At 31.4% G+C, this 15,083-nt stretch overlaps 2 protein-coding genes across 2 annotated transcripts; one reads left to right on the forward strand and one right to left on the reverse strand.

Moving 5' to 3' along the window:
- Positions 1 to 1,031: 1,031 nt before the first annotated feature.
- Positions 1,032 to 5,492, forward strand: LOC123660310 (PI-PLC X domain-containing protein 3). Its single transcript, XM_045595411.1, has 7 exons — positions 1,032 to 1,067; positions 1,154 to 1,264; positions 1,592 to 1,754; positions 2,116 to 2,245; positions 2,695 to 2,853; positions 4,251 to 4,447; positions 5,019 to 5,492. Exons 2-7 carry the CDS (start codon positions 1,162 to 1,164, stop codon positions 5,248 to 5,250), a joined length of 984 nt encoding a protein of 327 aa, XP_045451367.1. The 5' UTR covers positions 1,032 to 1,067; positions 1,154 to 1,161; the 3' UTR covers positions 5,251 to 5,492.
- Positions 5,461 to 14,403, reverse strand: LOC123660625. Its single transcript, XM_045595682.1, has 8 exons — positions 14,320 to 14,403; positions 14,103 to 14,226; positions 13,888 to 14,003; positions 11,257 to 11,359; positions 8,351 to 8,511; positions 7,754 to 7,914; positions 6,264 to 7,354; positions 5,461 to 6,143 (listed from the first exon to the last, which is right to left on the reverse strand). The coding sequence occupies exons 1-8, from the start codon at positions 14,401 to 14,403 to the stop codon at positions 5,506 to 5,508; spliced, it is 2,478 nt and encodes an 825-aa protein (XP_045451638.1). The 3' UTR covers positions 5,461 to 5,505.
- Positions 14,404 to 15,083: the final 680 nt, after the last annotated feature.

The raw sequence follows: 15,083 nt of genomic DNA on the forward strand, positions 1-15,083 counted from the left end.
TGACATGTAAATATTTATAGTAATTTATGCATTCTGTGCATAACTTTTAAACGACTGCACCGAAGACTATTCTACACAAGGTTTGTACAAAGGAAAACAAAATAATAAGAAAAACCTGCAGTGCAAAGCCCATCGGAAATTTTAGTTTCAAGCTCTTTTATCTAAATTATCTTATTTTTAATTATATAAGTTATTTAGTTCTAAATTTATATACATTTTAATATGATTATCTTTTTAGGGTTAAGAAATAAATAATAATAAAAAAAAATAATAATAATTAGATAAATTACATTAAACTAAAAAACTTAAGTACATATATACATATACATAATATACTAACTAAAAAATATTATTAAAAGGAGTCCCTTTAGGCAAGGTTCCGAAGATACTGGCAGCGTTCCCCCTTTGAATAGCTAGACTAATTCTTTGTCCGAAGGAGCTGCCAGCTCTTCGGTCTCCTGTGATGTCGAATAACCTTTTTGCTATTTCCTTAAAAATACTAATTCTAAATAACATATTTAAGAATTGATTTTTGATGATCGATAATATCGATAATATCGATCATCAAAAATATTCGATATTACATAATTATAGTAACCTATTTCATCTATTATTATAACTGACCAAAATTTGAAATACCATGAAATGGAACGCAGAACCAACATTCAAAACTGTCAGTTAATGTTGACGTCTGACGTGAGACGTCTTTTGATCATGATTTTTCTGTTAAAACAAACAATGTTCTTACGAAATGTATTTGCAAAATAAAAAGTTGCATCTACGTAATAATGAAAATAATGCCCATCCCGACCTAGTCGCCCACGTAATGACGTATTTATAATGTTAGTCATCTGATTAATTGAACGCTGCATTCAAAAGTGCGGGAAAATCTAAACTTTTGTATGCTTTCAAGTTATCAAGAAGTAGGGAATTGGATATTAAATTCAAAGGGCATGAGTTATTTTAGTCTTATGACGTGACTCAACCTCAATTAGAGGCACAGTAGCGGTTAGAATTCTACACGCTTTGTTGTTGCCTTAGTAACCTCGGAAATATAAACCACGAAGGTAATATACTGTTGTAATTCATTAAAATAAATTGTAAATAGTACCTATTTAAAATAAAGAATAAGAAGAAATTTATTATTTTCCAGCTATAATTATGAGTGAGAATGGTTCTGCACAAAAAGTTGATCTTAAAAACTGGATGAGAGATTTGCCTGAACAAATTAGAAATATTCCATTTATATACCTTGCCATTCCGGGTAATTATATTTAACATTGCATTGTATTAAATACAACATAAGAATTTAAAACTTTATTCTTATTCATAAGTAATTGTATCACAAACTTAATGATGTTTAATAATGATAATTAAATAATAAAATTTGAAAAGAAATCTTTATCACTAAGAGTTGAATTAAGTTTTATGTTTTAAGGAATTACTTACATAGTTGATATAAAATAAAGAAATTATAGATTTAAATTAAAAAAAAAATCAATATACTTAATAATGAGACTTCAATTTAAAAAATTCTTTATTTATTTTTAATGTTTAAATATAATTTGTTTATTTATTTAATAAATTTTAGGAAGTCATGACTCAATGACATATGGCATTACTAGATCCAGTGGCCTTGCTCCAGATGCAGAACCAGTATTGAAAAGACTGTACCCTTTATTCCAAGGTACGATATTAAGATGGACCATAACACAGTCAATTGATGCCTTACAGCAACTTCTCATAGGCATTAGGTACATACTTAATTTACTGTTCTATTGTAATATATTTTTAATTTTTCAGTACTCATAAAAAAAGAGCTAACATTTTGTCAGTAAATAACGTACCAGTACTGACATGGTATTTAAGTCGCGATATACTTGTTTAAAAAATAAAGCACTAGTGCCAATTAAAAAAAAATAGTAAACACTTATATTGATTATGAAATAAAGACATAAATTTTTAGTCTTTTATAAATGGAATAACCTGAATTGTAAAAAAGAATCAAAATAAACAATAATTCCAATAAGAAATATTACAAATGTTTTGAATACTCTAATAATTTCATAAAAGTAACCTTACATTAATACCACAGTTAATTTTCGTATTTTTCAGGTATTTTGACTTGAGATTAGCGACAAAAAATGGAACGGATAACTTTTTTTTTACTCATGGAGTGTATGCAGGGGAAATATCTCAGCCTCTTAACCAAATAAAAAACTTCATAAATGAGCATCCACATGAAGTAAGTTATTATACTAAATTTACTATAATTATTTCTGTATATTATTATTTATTTTTTATTTTATACTTTATTGTACACCACAAATATATTACAAACAAAGCATAAAGATAGTTACAGACAGTAAAGTACAATGGGTGGACTTATGGCTAATTAGCCATTTCTTCCAGACAACCCATGGCGTGTATATGGCTATTTTATTTATATATATTAACTAGCTGACCCCGCAAATGTTGTTTTGCCATATATGTAATTAAGCCCCTCAATACTCCTTTTACTTAGGGGTATGGAAATTGTTTTTTATGTTTTACGTTGTATTACTTGTCGATGTAATTTAAGTTGGTTTTTTTCATTTGCGAGCACACAAAATTATTCAAAATTGTTATTCTCATTTACACATGGTCTGGATATTGCAGCACTAGATTAAACATCAAATTATTTTGTTATTCCAGGTTGTTGTATTAGATTTTCAGCATTTCTATCGTTTCACACCAGATGATCATCAAAGGCTTATAAGATTTATATTAAATCTATTTGGGCCACAACTTGTACCAAGGAAGCAAGATTTAGATGGCATTACACTTAATTCACTCTACAGGTTACGGAACCAGGTATTTTTCTTCAATTTTGTTATGTATTAGTTAGTCATGTTACAAACACTCGTATTATGGAATAAACTTGTGAATTTAGAAAATAAATTGTCTAATGAATAAATTATTCTAACCAGTTCTAAAATTATAAAAAAAGAAGGTTCTCATCTCTCATCATTAATGAACTTTAAAAGTACTGAAACAAATAAAATAATAATTATCTAGTAGAAAACTATATTATCCAGAAGTATACTAAATGTAATGCTATTATTCAAAATAATAGAACAAGCCATATCTCTGCGACTAAAACAGCAAAAGTGGCCAATTTAGAATCATATCAGATCATTTCTTTAAATACAGTAATATTTTAAGAACTTGCAGTATTGTTTTATGTATATAATAAGTATTTTTAAGTTTTCACGCATAACGTACCACCTTTGTGTCTAAATGCGGAAAACCGAGCCCAAAACAATACAATACAATAAGTATTTAGTTTTTATTCTTAGTTTTCCTTTATCTCATTTTTAACAATGTAGGATACATATTATATGAGTCATATTTTTGACTGATCTGCTAATAAGTCAAATTATCTATTATCTGATTTATGTATTAACTTTAAAATATGCTGACGTTTTAGGGATAAATTATCTGTGCCATATATCTCTACCTCTTTTTAAATTAAATTTGATAGTTTTTCAAATATACATTTACTAGCGACCCGCCCCGGCTTCACACGGTTGCAAAAACTATCAATGTTCCTCTATATATTATGCATGTATTATACATATAAATCTTCCTCCGGAATCACTCTATTTATTAAAGAAAACCGCATCAAAATCCGTTGCGTAGTTTTAAAGATCTAAGCATACAGACGAGATCTAAGCATAAGACTAAGCATACAGATGTTTAGTGGCTACGGCACTAAAGAATTTAGCCACCCCCTCTCTTCCCGTGGGTGTCGTAAGAGGCGACTAAGGGATAACAAGGTTCCACAACCACCTTGGAACTTAAGAAGCCGACCGATGGCGGGATAACCATCCAACTGCTGGCATTGAAATACACAGGCCGAAGATGGGCAGCAGCGTCTTCGGTGCGACAAAGCCAGTACTGCGGTCACCAACCCGCCTGCCCAGCGTGGTGACTATGGGCAAAACACATGAGTTCACGTTATTTCTGGCGTAAACTTGTGGAGGCCTATGTCTAGCAGTGGACTGTGATAGGCTGAAATGATGATGAAAATGATGAAGCATACAGACAACAGGAAGCGACTTTGTTCTATATTATGTAATGATTTACAAGTACCTACTAAGACCGTTTAGATGCTAATCATATAGTCCCTTTATTAAAGACTAACATGATAACTATTTAGTTTCTTCAATAACTCAGAAGCGATTTGTACAAGGTAAATAAATTTCCAGGTAATAGTAGTCTATCGGCACCAATCGGTATATTCTACAGGAGAATTTTGGGTACCCCAAATGATACCATCCCCATGGCCACAACAGGATAATATCAGCAGCCTGCTAAATTTTCTAAAACATGTAAAACGGCACCCCGGCATGGGTTTTGTGCATCAAGCAGTTCTAACACCAACTCCAGCATTTATTTTGTTTAGGTAAATAAATCTATTAATAGGTTTTTCCTAGACGATTTGTTGCTATGAACTATTTTAATGTACTTGTACTGTCTTGAAAGTGCTAAATATGATTTGGTAGTAAAAAAATTGCAAATATATATTTGACGTTGTTACCAATATATTTTCGCTGTGTGGCTACAGTAGTAAGTAATATAGCCACCCCCTCTCTTCCCGTGGGTGTCGTAAGAGGCGACTAAGAGTTAACGCAGTTTCACTACCACCTTGGAACTTAAAAAGCCGACCGATGGCGGGATAACCTCCCAACTGCTGGCTTTGAAATACACAGGCCGAAGACGGGCAGCACGAGCAGCGTCTTCAGTGCGACAAAGCCAGCCCTGCGGTCACCAACCCGCCTGCCCAGCGTGGTGACTATGGGCAACACACATGAGTTCACGCCATTTCATTGGCGTGAACTTGTGAGGCCTGTATCAAGCAGTGGACTGCGAGAGGCTGAAATGATGATGATGAATGGTGACCAATATATTTTAAGAATAATTATGCCCTTCTTTTTTAATATATTGTGTATATTTTTAATGCTAAACTGTTTCAGATGGGTATCCACCTTACGTGAGAAATGTGCTAAACCTGTGAAAAACGAAATCTATCCTAAATTGTCAGAATTTTCACCAGGAAGACCAATAGACAGGGATGGGCCAACCCCAGTTAATATCATCATAGCTGATTTTGTTGAAATGGATGATGCCATATTTTCAAAAACAGTCATACAACTTAATTTAAAACTTTTACAAAATACAGAATTTGTGTCTCATAGTTATGGGTAAGATAAGAAAAATATCACTCAAGCTTTAAACTATTCCATTAGATATCTTAAGAAACTTATGACTTGTACCTGCATTTTTATTTTGTTTTTACATGTTTTGCTACAGAACTTAAGAACGGAGATTTGTTTTATACAACCATATTTTATTGTACATAGATTACAGAATATATTTTTGTGAAGGGAAAATTTTATAAAATAAACAAATATGTACGTTGAAATTAGATGTTTTGCTCACGATTATAATTGCTTTTTCATTTCAAAAATTTAATTGTCCAAATGTACTATTACAAAACTCATCCAATTTTAATCTTTCACATAAATCTTTGAATGACCAATTCTTTTTTTCAAAGTCTTGATTATTGCTATCCAATGCTGAAAATAGCTTATCTGATAACTCATCAGATATTTCAATAATTTTGCAGATTTTATCCAATCTTGCTAAATTTTCTACAGAAGTTTTCAAATCTGCTATAGAAAGAACTTGTGATTTCCTTTCTTTGATTTCAAATGAATTTTCAGAATCCGTACCGCTTTCGCTATCTAGTTTATCAAAAATATCGGGAACAATTCCACCTCTGTCATAATTACTTATAGTAGTGTCTGTGTTAATGGCACGTAAATTTTCCGATCCCGTTTTATTTAATGATATTCCAAGTGATAATTTGTTAATAATATTTTTAAGAACTTTATTTTGCAGATCTTCCTTTGAAGGTATTGATCCAATATCCGTACTATTTGTATTACTTTCAAAGTCACTAGCTTTATATTCTAAATTGATTTCATTATAATTTCTTGTACATGGCTCAAAGGGTTTAATTCCAATTTCGATCGTACAATTCTTGTCATAATCTGGTCCGTTATTAAGTCTTACGATATTCTGATCATCTTTACTATCTATTAAACTATTATTATTGTTTGAATTTAAAAGAAAATTAGGAGATATATTATATGAAAAAGGAACACTGGGATCGAGTGATGGAGAATTAGTGTTTTCTTGAATACCACATAGAATACCATCTTCTGCTAACATTGTATGATAGTTAGGTAAATTCTCCAAATTTTCAGCCCCATCGTTTTCAGAAACTGGAATAAGTGTCTGAATATGGTTAACGCTTATTTTTTCTGAATAGCATCTATTATTTATCATTTCGTTCTGTGACTTTAAATCAATTTCTTGAAATATAATATCACTCAGGGTTACTCTTAAACAGCTTTTATCTTTTTCTGTACTATTTCTTTGCAATCCTTGTTCATAACGTTTATTCTCAAAAGGTACACAATCACCGCACATTGAGCTATTTTTGCAAATTATATTAAGTTTCTGTTTTACACCATTTTCTATGTTCATTTGGTTTTCTACGTATTCATCGTCATATTTACTATGATTTTGTCCTTGTAGTAAGTTATCTGCTTTATATATCATTTTACACTTTGCAATATCTTTGTCTACACTTTCATGACTTCTAGAAAAACTTGTCCTATTGTTAGGTCCCGTAAATGCTAAGCAACTATGATAAAATGGCTCAATTTCTTTTACTCTTGGTTTATAAACGCTTACATCATCATTCCATATTTCAAAAATCTCATTTTTTTCCTTTTCATCAACTCGATTCGAGTGCAATAATGCCTGTTTAGTTTTTAACTGTTTTTGCTTTGAAAATTTTGTCTTAAAATCATCATCCCGGAGCGGACTTAATAATGCATTTGTTCTTTTTTGAATCTTATAATTCGACTTAACCAACATGTTATTATTGTGTACCGACCCGACCGACAAATTTAGTTCTTGAAATAATTTGTTGGATAAAAATAGATCGTTTCTTACTTTAGATATAAATTTTAAGTGGTAGCATTTTTCTGAGTACATTATTGTATCTACTACTCTGCAAGCGTAGGAAAATTCGTTTTCATACCAACAAATGAGCTTGAAAAAGTTCGGTGTTAACTGCAGACTTGAATTTTCGTCAAGAATGCAAGAATTAATATCGCCCAAAAAGTCAGACGACACTGCTTCATCGCTCGACGTTTTTATGATATTTTTCATAGTTGATTGGCTCTCTTTTTCAATTTGCTTAATTATTTCGTCGATTGTTGTATTTTGATTTAACCTGAAATTAGACTAATCTCAGAAAAAGGTTAACAATAAAAAATCTATGAAAAATTTTGTCTGTACCTAAAACGGTATTACGATGTTACATACTTTCTTGTAACTTATTTTTTATACAACTAGGTTGGCAAACGAGCTAATCACCTTATGGTAAGCGATTATCATAGCTTATTATTGCTTATTATGCTTGCAACATCAGGATGCCGACCCTACCCCCAATCTCCCTCCAGGAGCTATGGTCACCTTACTCACCATAGGACCAAAACACTGCTTGAAAGCAGTATTATTCAGCTGTGATCTTCTGTAAGGTCGAGATATTTCTCCAGTCGGGCTGCTCCAGATTTGAGCAGGATATTTTCTTCTGTGTATAAATTTCTATTAACCGAAAAACTTTTCTCACCGTATAGTCACATCAAGTACAGAAACGTTAACAATGGGTACTCGGAAAGCTAGTCCGATCATCTTGTCCTTGACCTGCGGTATTATTTTACCGAGAGCCTTACATGCTCCAGTTGTAGCTGGAATAATATTCTGATGAATGCTTCTGTGGTCACGCCAATGCTATGGACAAAATTATCATTAATTTCACGTTCATGGTCAAATACATTATGATTTATGTAGTAATGCCACTCGTGACCAAAGGCTTCCAACAGAGCAGAAATATCACGAACTTAAAATGACCAACAAATATGCTAATTATCCGTATTTACATCTTGATTTATATAATATCATTCATATAATCATAGTATCATACTACATTTGTTATCTACATATGTATGAATTCGTATTAATAATTTAAAAAAGTCATAAATAACACACGTGAAACTGAGGAAGACGATTTACTGAACAATTCAAAACAACTAAAATTTTATCTGCTGCAGTCAGAAATTTATGCTTCAAAATTTATCGACTTATTTTATTTATAAAATGTTTTACAAAATGCTATTTTTCTAAGTACTTATTTTAAATATATTTTTTTATAAAATAAGAGTTTCACCTTTCCTCTTAAACATAGGCCATCTAATGGTTTAAGGGAAGGCGTCATTGCGTGTATGCTTGTAATGAATCCTTCCACTACACCGTAATTATCTTCCAAAACTTTTATAAGTGGAGCCAAGCAATATAATGTGCTGGATGCACAGGATATTACTTTTTGTTCTGAAAATTTTATATGGTTTGTATTATTAAAGCTGTACCTGTACAAAACTAAAGAAATGATTCAGATGAACATGTAAATTTAGTATTATTATATAACTATATCCAAATTATAATTTTATTTGGAGCTTACTACTACTAATGCTACTATAAATAGGAAAGTTTGGTAGCATGGGTGTTTGTTACTCCATCAGGCTGGAATGTCTGAAAGGATATGCGAACAATTTGGTACAAATACGGTTCCCGTGCATTGATACAAACATTATAATTTTCGCACACAAACGAAAAAAACTACAATTACTATATATATGACTATAATTATTACATCGACAACTTATACGTCCTAGGTAATCGGTAAAACAGTGAATTAAATATGCATTAATAGGGATAATACAAAAGTACTCGTCAGATCTCGATTAAATTTGAATAGTACCACATGGCAAGAACCAGCTTTCTATTGAAAAAAAATATATTCATCAAAATTGCGGCACCGAGTAAAACGTTATAAGGTAAAAAAAAATATGGTGTGGTTAGTGGTATACGAAATCGTTAGCACTCGCCCACTTCTAGCAATAACATCATTATTAGTATTAAACTTTTGGCCCTTGTAGATCCGATTTATCATGCATGTTACAGGTATAGATAATATAAAAATAAACTCATAACATTAATCAGTAGATATTTTCGTCAGTTATCTTGAAAAGATAACCCATATTAGACCTTAAAGTGGACTAGGTTCAATTGGAGTATCTTCTTTTGTAGAGTAATACACTCTCTTTCAATACCATATATATATATATATATATATATATATATATATATATATATATATATATATATATATATATATATGGTAATATTGGTCAATATTTAATTTTAAAGGTACTTAAAAATTTTCAAGTATCTTTTTTCACATTATTAAGTGTTTAACTATGTAATAAATTATATTTGTACAGTTAAATTACTTTACAACTATAATTGGTTTTTGTGTAAATTTTTGGATAATGATCTGACCCCTTAAACTTAATTTTGTTCGTTATTACTATCCTATTTACATAATATAAATGAATTTTACAAGTTTACGAAAGTTTTAGGTTTAAAAGAATATAACTATAGATAGGTAGATACATCAGTATTCACGAAAAATGTACAGAAAATTAATCATGAAATTCAATACAATCGCACTTAAATCACAAACCACGAAAAATATTATTTAAATATTTTCAGTGTTTCATTACTGACAAAGGGCTACGACTTGACAAATATCTATATGTACGATTTTATTTTTGTGTTACCCACACATTAGGAATTCTAAACATTTTTGAATATCATATCAAAAATTGACCGCTCCAGCGGGATTCGAACCCGCGTCTCCGACTGACCGTGTGTGTGTGTTGATATGATATTCAAAAATGTTTAAATATCTTTATTCTCGAATTTTTTATCAGTTATATCAATTAAAAAAAAATATTTTCAAACTATAGCAGATAGAAAAACGTTAATTAGACCAAAAATTCGGTATTTTTCTGATACCCGTGCTAAATTCACAACATCATCATCATCATCATTACAACCTATACAGTCCACTGCTGGACCTAGGCCTCCACAAACTTATGCCAAAAATAGCGTGAACTCATGTGTTTTGCCCATAGTCACCACGCTGGGCAGGCGGGTTGGTGACCGCAGGGCTGGCTTTGTCGTACCGAAGACGCTGCTGCCCGGCTTCGGGCTATGTATTTCAAAGCCAGCAGTTGGATTATCCGCCACCGGTCGGCTTTTTAAGTTCCGAGGTGGTAGCGGAACTATGTTACCCCTTAGTCGCCTCTTATGACACCCACAGAAGAGGGGTGGCTATATTCTTTAGTACCGTAGCCACACAGTACAGTACACACAGTACAGTGCTAAATTCACAAAAAGGATATAACTCGACTTATACTACTCATCACAGGAAGCACAGATATTATTTGTTAGACATTTTGATAAGATATTATTTACAAGTTCAATAACCTTTCTCAGATCTCTATCTCAGGCACATTTATCTCCTATATAACTAGTACTTAGTACCTACTATATAGCAGGAAAATAGACTTACATATTACTGTAGATACTAATATTATATAATACGAAATATAACTAATTGTTAGTAAATATTTTTTAAATGAATTATAAAAATAACGTTCCGTACGTATTAAATCCTATTATATTATTATTGCGTACTAGCTGTACCCTGCGCGCGTTTCTACGCTTTTTTTGTTTTTGGTCGTACCAACTCGGAAACCTCATGGACTCATGGATAAAACTTTGCTAAAGATCATAACATGATCAAATGCATAGTTTACGATTCTATAATAGGACATATAAACAAACATTCATTTATATATATATATATATATATATATATATATATATATATATATATAGATGCCAGGAGTAAAAACAATACATTACAGGAAGATTGGCAATTACAATAATCTATGTCTATGTATATCTGTATGACTTTGTATGGTTAAAATGATTTTTATAATAATCTAATAGAATTCGCTCACAGTAATTTGTCAATGCAAAGATACTATAAAAAAACACTATGATTTACTCCTGTGTCGGGGCTCCGGAAAACATATGTATGGTCTACACAAATGATGAGATGAGCGGGAATCGAATCCGCAACCGCCAGCGGAACATATATTATGTATCTAGTATCTTTTAAAAAAATTGATATAAATAATCATAATTATAACAAATTATAACCTGTACTGATTGTGTCTTCATTGACGCCTATTATCATCATAGGAATATCTATACTAGGAGCTGTTACTATGACTCTCTTAACGCTATCACTTGCCAGGTGACCCTTAAAAGTAAGAAGAACGATAACTAAGAATATATATGTAAAATGATAATTATATATAATTATGTTGTTATGGTCAATCCTATTCTATAGTGTAATGAATAAGAAGATTATCGTGGTTGCTAGAACGCTTCAAGGCCCAATGACCCTCAGTAAGGTACATATACAAATAATGTATGAACAAATATCTTCATACTTTAACAAACGTTTTAATATTTTCATGAGCAGAATTAAAAGTGCGCCTGTTAGCGCAGCAGCCAGGACTTTATAGTCCTGTCTGCTGCGTGGGTGTGACACAGTGCCAAAATGTCGTCAATTAAAACTAGTTTGCCACAGTAAAATGAATAACCATTACAATTATATGGAAATGTTAATGGGTCTTCTTTAAAACAATTGTTTGGAGCTTATACTTAACAACGCCTTTTAGTAGCTTGTTTAGGAACTAATGATCGACCTTACAACTATAATAAGTTCGATTAGTTGATTCGGTTCTTGCAATTGGCTCTGATTCATTCACGTCACATGATATTTTATTATGACAGAAATGTAAAAATATTTATTGTGACAAATTTCAGCCTTCATAATCAATAGGCTTATTACGATTCGATCAATCGATTCAGCCTGTAACATTCCACTACTGGGCATAGGCCTCTTTCCTCATGTATGAGAAGGATTGGAGTTTAATCCACCACGCTGCTCCACTGCGAGTTTGCGGATATGTTCTCTACAATAAGTAACGATCGCTATCAGGTATGTGATAACAACCGCGACCGACGGCTTAACGTGCTCTCCGAGGCACGGTAGGGAGACCCTTGTGGACAACACGTGATACAGACAAGCAAACCGAAAAGAAATATTTGTAAAAATACAAGCATCCATCCCGAGCGGTAATCGAACCTGAAAACCGCCAGTGTTTTAGGTGACTAAACGCACCACTACTCCAGAGTAACTTCTTAGTCAATAAATAAATATTCCTGATATGACAAAAACAGCATATTTCATCAAGTAGTTCTCGCGTTATTTTGTCATCAGTACATCCAAAATATTGACATCCAACTTAATATTTATTTAATTGATTCTTTTTACTATAATATTATTTTAAAAAAAAACTTCAAATTATATTTAATTATTTAATTTGTGTAATGTGTATTCTGTATGAAAGTGTGTTTTTGTAGCATTGTTATAAAAATATAGAGGTTTAAGAGTAAGCGCTTCCCGTATGTTTCTTTTTGTGTGGATAAAACACAGCCTCCTTGGGGGCATGCAATAATGAATTCAGTTATATTAAGAGCCATTTCACAAAAATCGGTAACAATCCGCGAAATTGTAATATTTTGACGTCGTTAATCTCAGTGTTGGATGCAATAATGTAATTTATATTCTTGAAATATAATAGAGCAACCTTTGTTGTAGTCCATAGTCAGATCAGAATTTTGATTTATATTATGTGTATAAAATTATTAACCTTTTCATCAGCCTCCTCCCTGGGTAAACGGTCGCAATGTATACTTTGAAGACCTACTTTTCAATAACCTCTACGTTGAAACCATTTTAAAAAAATACGTAATATGTGGAATATAATTTTGTTGCGCACTATCGCAGATTTTTATTCAATTTGTATCTCTATTAAACGATAAAAAAAAATTAAAGTTACGAATATTTTCCAAATAAGTACAATTTTAAAAGCGATATTTTTCTTAGAAAACTAAGAAATTTTAACGAACTATCTTCATCAAAGTAAACTTACATCATTAAGGAATACAAAAAAAAAAAATTAAAAGATGTAATCATTTTTAATACATTTTATATTAAATAATAAAAAGATAGTATATATTACCACGCATCAAGCCCATTAGCCCAGTAAATCAGTCGAGCGCTAGCGCTCTTAGTGGTAAGGTTCACGCCAAATTCTGCGGAGCCGTCTCTTTCGCTCACACGCGGCAAGCGCATGTTGTTATAGCGGATAAACCGCATTTGATACTTTTATAATAAAATATAAATAAAATAAACACATTACGAAAATGACTGTAAAATAATATAATGATAATTTCTGTAAACAAATGTATAATTTAATTTTCTTTTCTCACATTATCAATACAAATAGCATTTCAATCGGTTTGTCTTGTTATTTGTTAATTAATATGTTTGTCGGTGTCGATGTCATAAAATGCTATTTTATTCATATCGTAAATATTAGATTCATTCGTAAACTGAAAAAACTAAATCAATTTAAAAAATATTGTTTCATAAAATTGATTTTTTATTTTTATTTTAAATTTATTGACTGTTGTTAAATAACATACTTGAAATTTTTAACAAATTAATTATGTAAAAAACATTTTATACCATAGTTATAATTTTTATTATACATCAAAAAATGATCAAGATAGTCTTTTGGTTGTCACCCTATACTTACTAGCACAAAGATCGCGCGGCTCGTACTACTCGCGCGATGCGACCAAATTTACCTAAACTTGCAGAGCGTAAAATTGTGAAATGGCTCTTAAGCGAGATAATATGAAATCAAATACCGAAGCCTTTTCAAGGTTTGCGAACATTCCAGAAGCTTCGACTACATATTGCACACCAGCGGCCTGCCATGGTATATTCGACGGTATTTTCTCATGAAACACCTGAATTTTGTTACCTATCAGCGATAAAGAAAGCGGTGATAAAGAAATGAACGTAGCGTAAGTTCTTAATTTACAGTATAAAATGCGTTATCAAAATGATAAATAAAGAATACCGTCAATTATAATTTCATTTGCGGTAAACCTTGCATCATTTTTAAATCGTCCATGAGTTGAATCAAATTTTATAAGGTAACAAATATAATCAATATCGACTGCTGGATCATTTATTGCTGATACCTATTTAAGTTTAAAAAATTAAAATCTTTATTATTATTATTAATTATCTGAACCTCTAAATTTACCTATGACCGTATATTTAAGATCTTTTACCTGTAAATCATTATTTTGAAAGCATTTCCTAAAAGTAATTCTGCCTATGCGACCAAAGCCATTTATTCCAACATTTATTACCATTTTTGATCGAAATATATTATTATTTACTCTAATATAGAAAAATACAGGACTTAAAACTAATTTTGAATAATCCGCTGATGAAACAACCGTGAGCAACGTAAGAAATAGACAGCACAGATAATGTTCAATACATTATGGGCAATTTTTCACAAATATGAAGTGCTTATAATATACATTAAAAGTCTGGCAATTATATACGTAGAGATAAGAAAACTTTGAATTGGTCATAAAATAATAAATTGAAATAACATATATTCTATACAATATAATTTTAAAACAGACAAACTGTCATAGAATCGTCCTTTCGCAGACAAAAAACACCATCAGCTAAAAGCGAGCGAAAAAAGCTAAAGGCTAGAAGAGTTAAATTCAATACCTAAATATTACTTAAAGAAAAAGTGTGAAAGGTGACATCGAAGTTTTTATGTGTCCCGTATTCAATTGCTGCCAAAGGAACCCAGTTAACATAATATTCCTCTCCTTCTTTCCATACGCTTATCACAGGGTAACCGAGACCAAATCTTTGGACCTCATTCTGGAATCTAGTAATTTTCACAAAGTATGCAATTTATAAGTGATTTATTAGAAATAGTAGGGAATATATCCGCCAACCCGCATTGGAGCAGCGTGGTGGATTAAGCTAGAGCTAGAGGCCTATGGGATATTACAGGCTGAAGCGA

This window comes from Melitaea cinxia, chromosome 15 (assembly GCF_905220565.1).
Source record: "Melitaea cinxia chromosome 15, ilMelCinx1.1, whole genome shotgun sequence".
NCBI lineage: Eukaryota > Metazoa > Arthropoda > Insecta > Lepidoptera > Nymphalidae > Melitaea > Melitaea cinxia.

Coding starts and splice junctions, on each gene's coding strand:
- LOC123660625 (XM_045595682.1), bottom strand. CDS start 14,403: ATGGTAATAAATGTTGGAATAAATGGCTTTGGTCGCATAGGCAGAATT. Junction 14,227..14,319: donor TTCAAAATAATGATTTACAG/GTAAAAGATCTT, acceptor AAACTTAAATAG/GTATCAGCAATAAATGATCC. Junction 11,360..13,887: donor CAAACCTTGAAAAGGCTTCG/GTATTTGATTTC, acceptor CTTACTTTTAAG/GGTCACCTGGCAAGTGATAG.
- LOC123660310 (XM_045595411.1), top strand. CDS start 1,162: ATGAGTGAGAATGGTTCTGCACAAAAAGTTGATCTTAAAAACTGGATG. Junction 1,755..2,115: donor CAACTTCTCATAGGCATTAG/GTACATACTTAA, acceptor CGTATTTTTCAG/GTATTTTGACTTGAGATTAG. Junction 2,854..4,250: donor TCTACAGGTTACGGAACCAG/GTATTTTTCTTC, acceptor ATAAATTTCCAG/GTAATAGTAGTCTATCGGCA.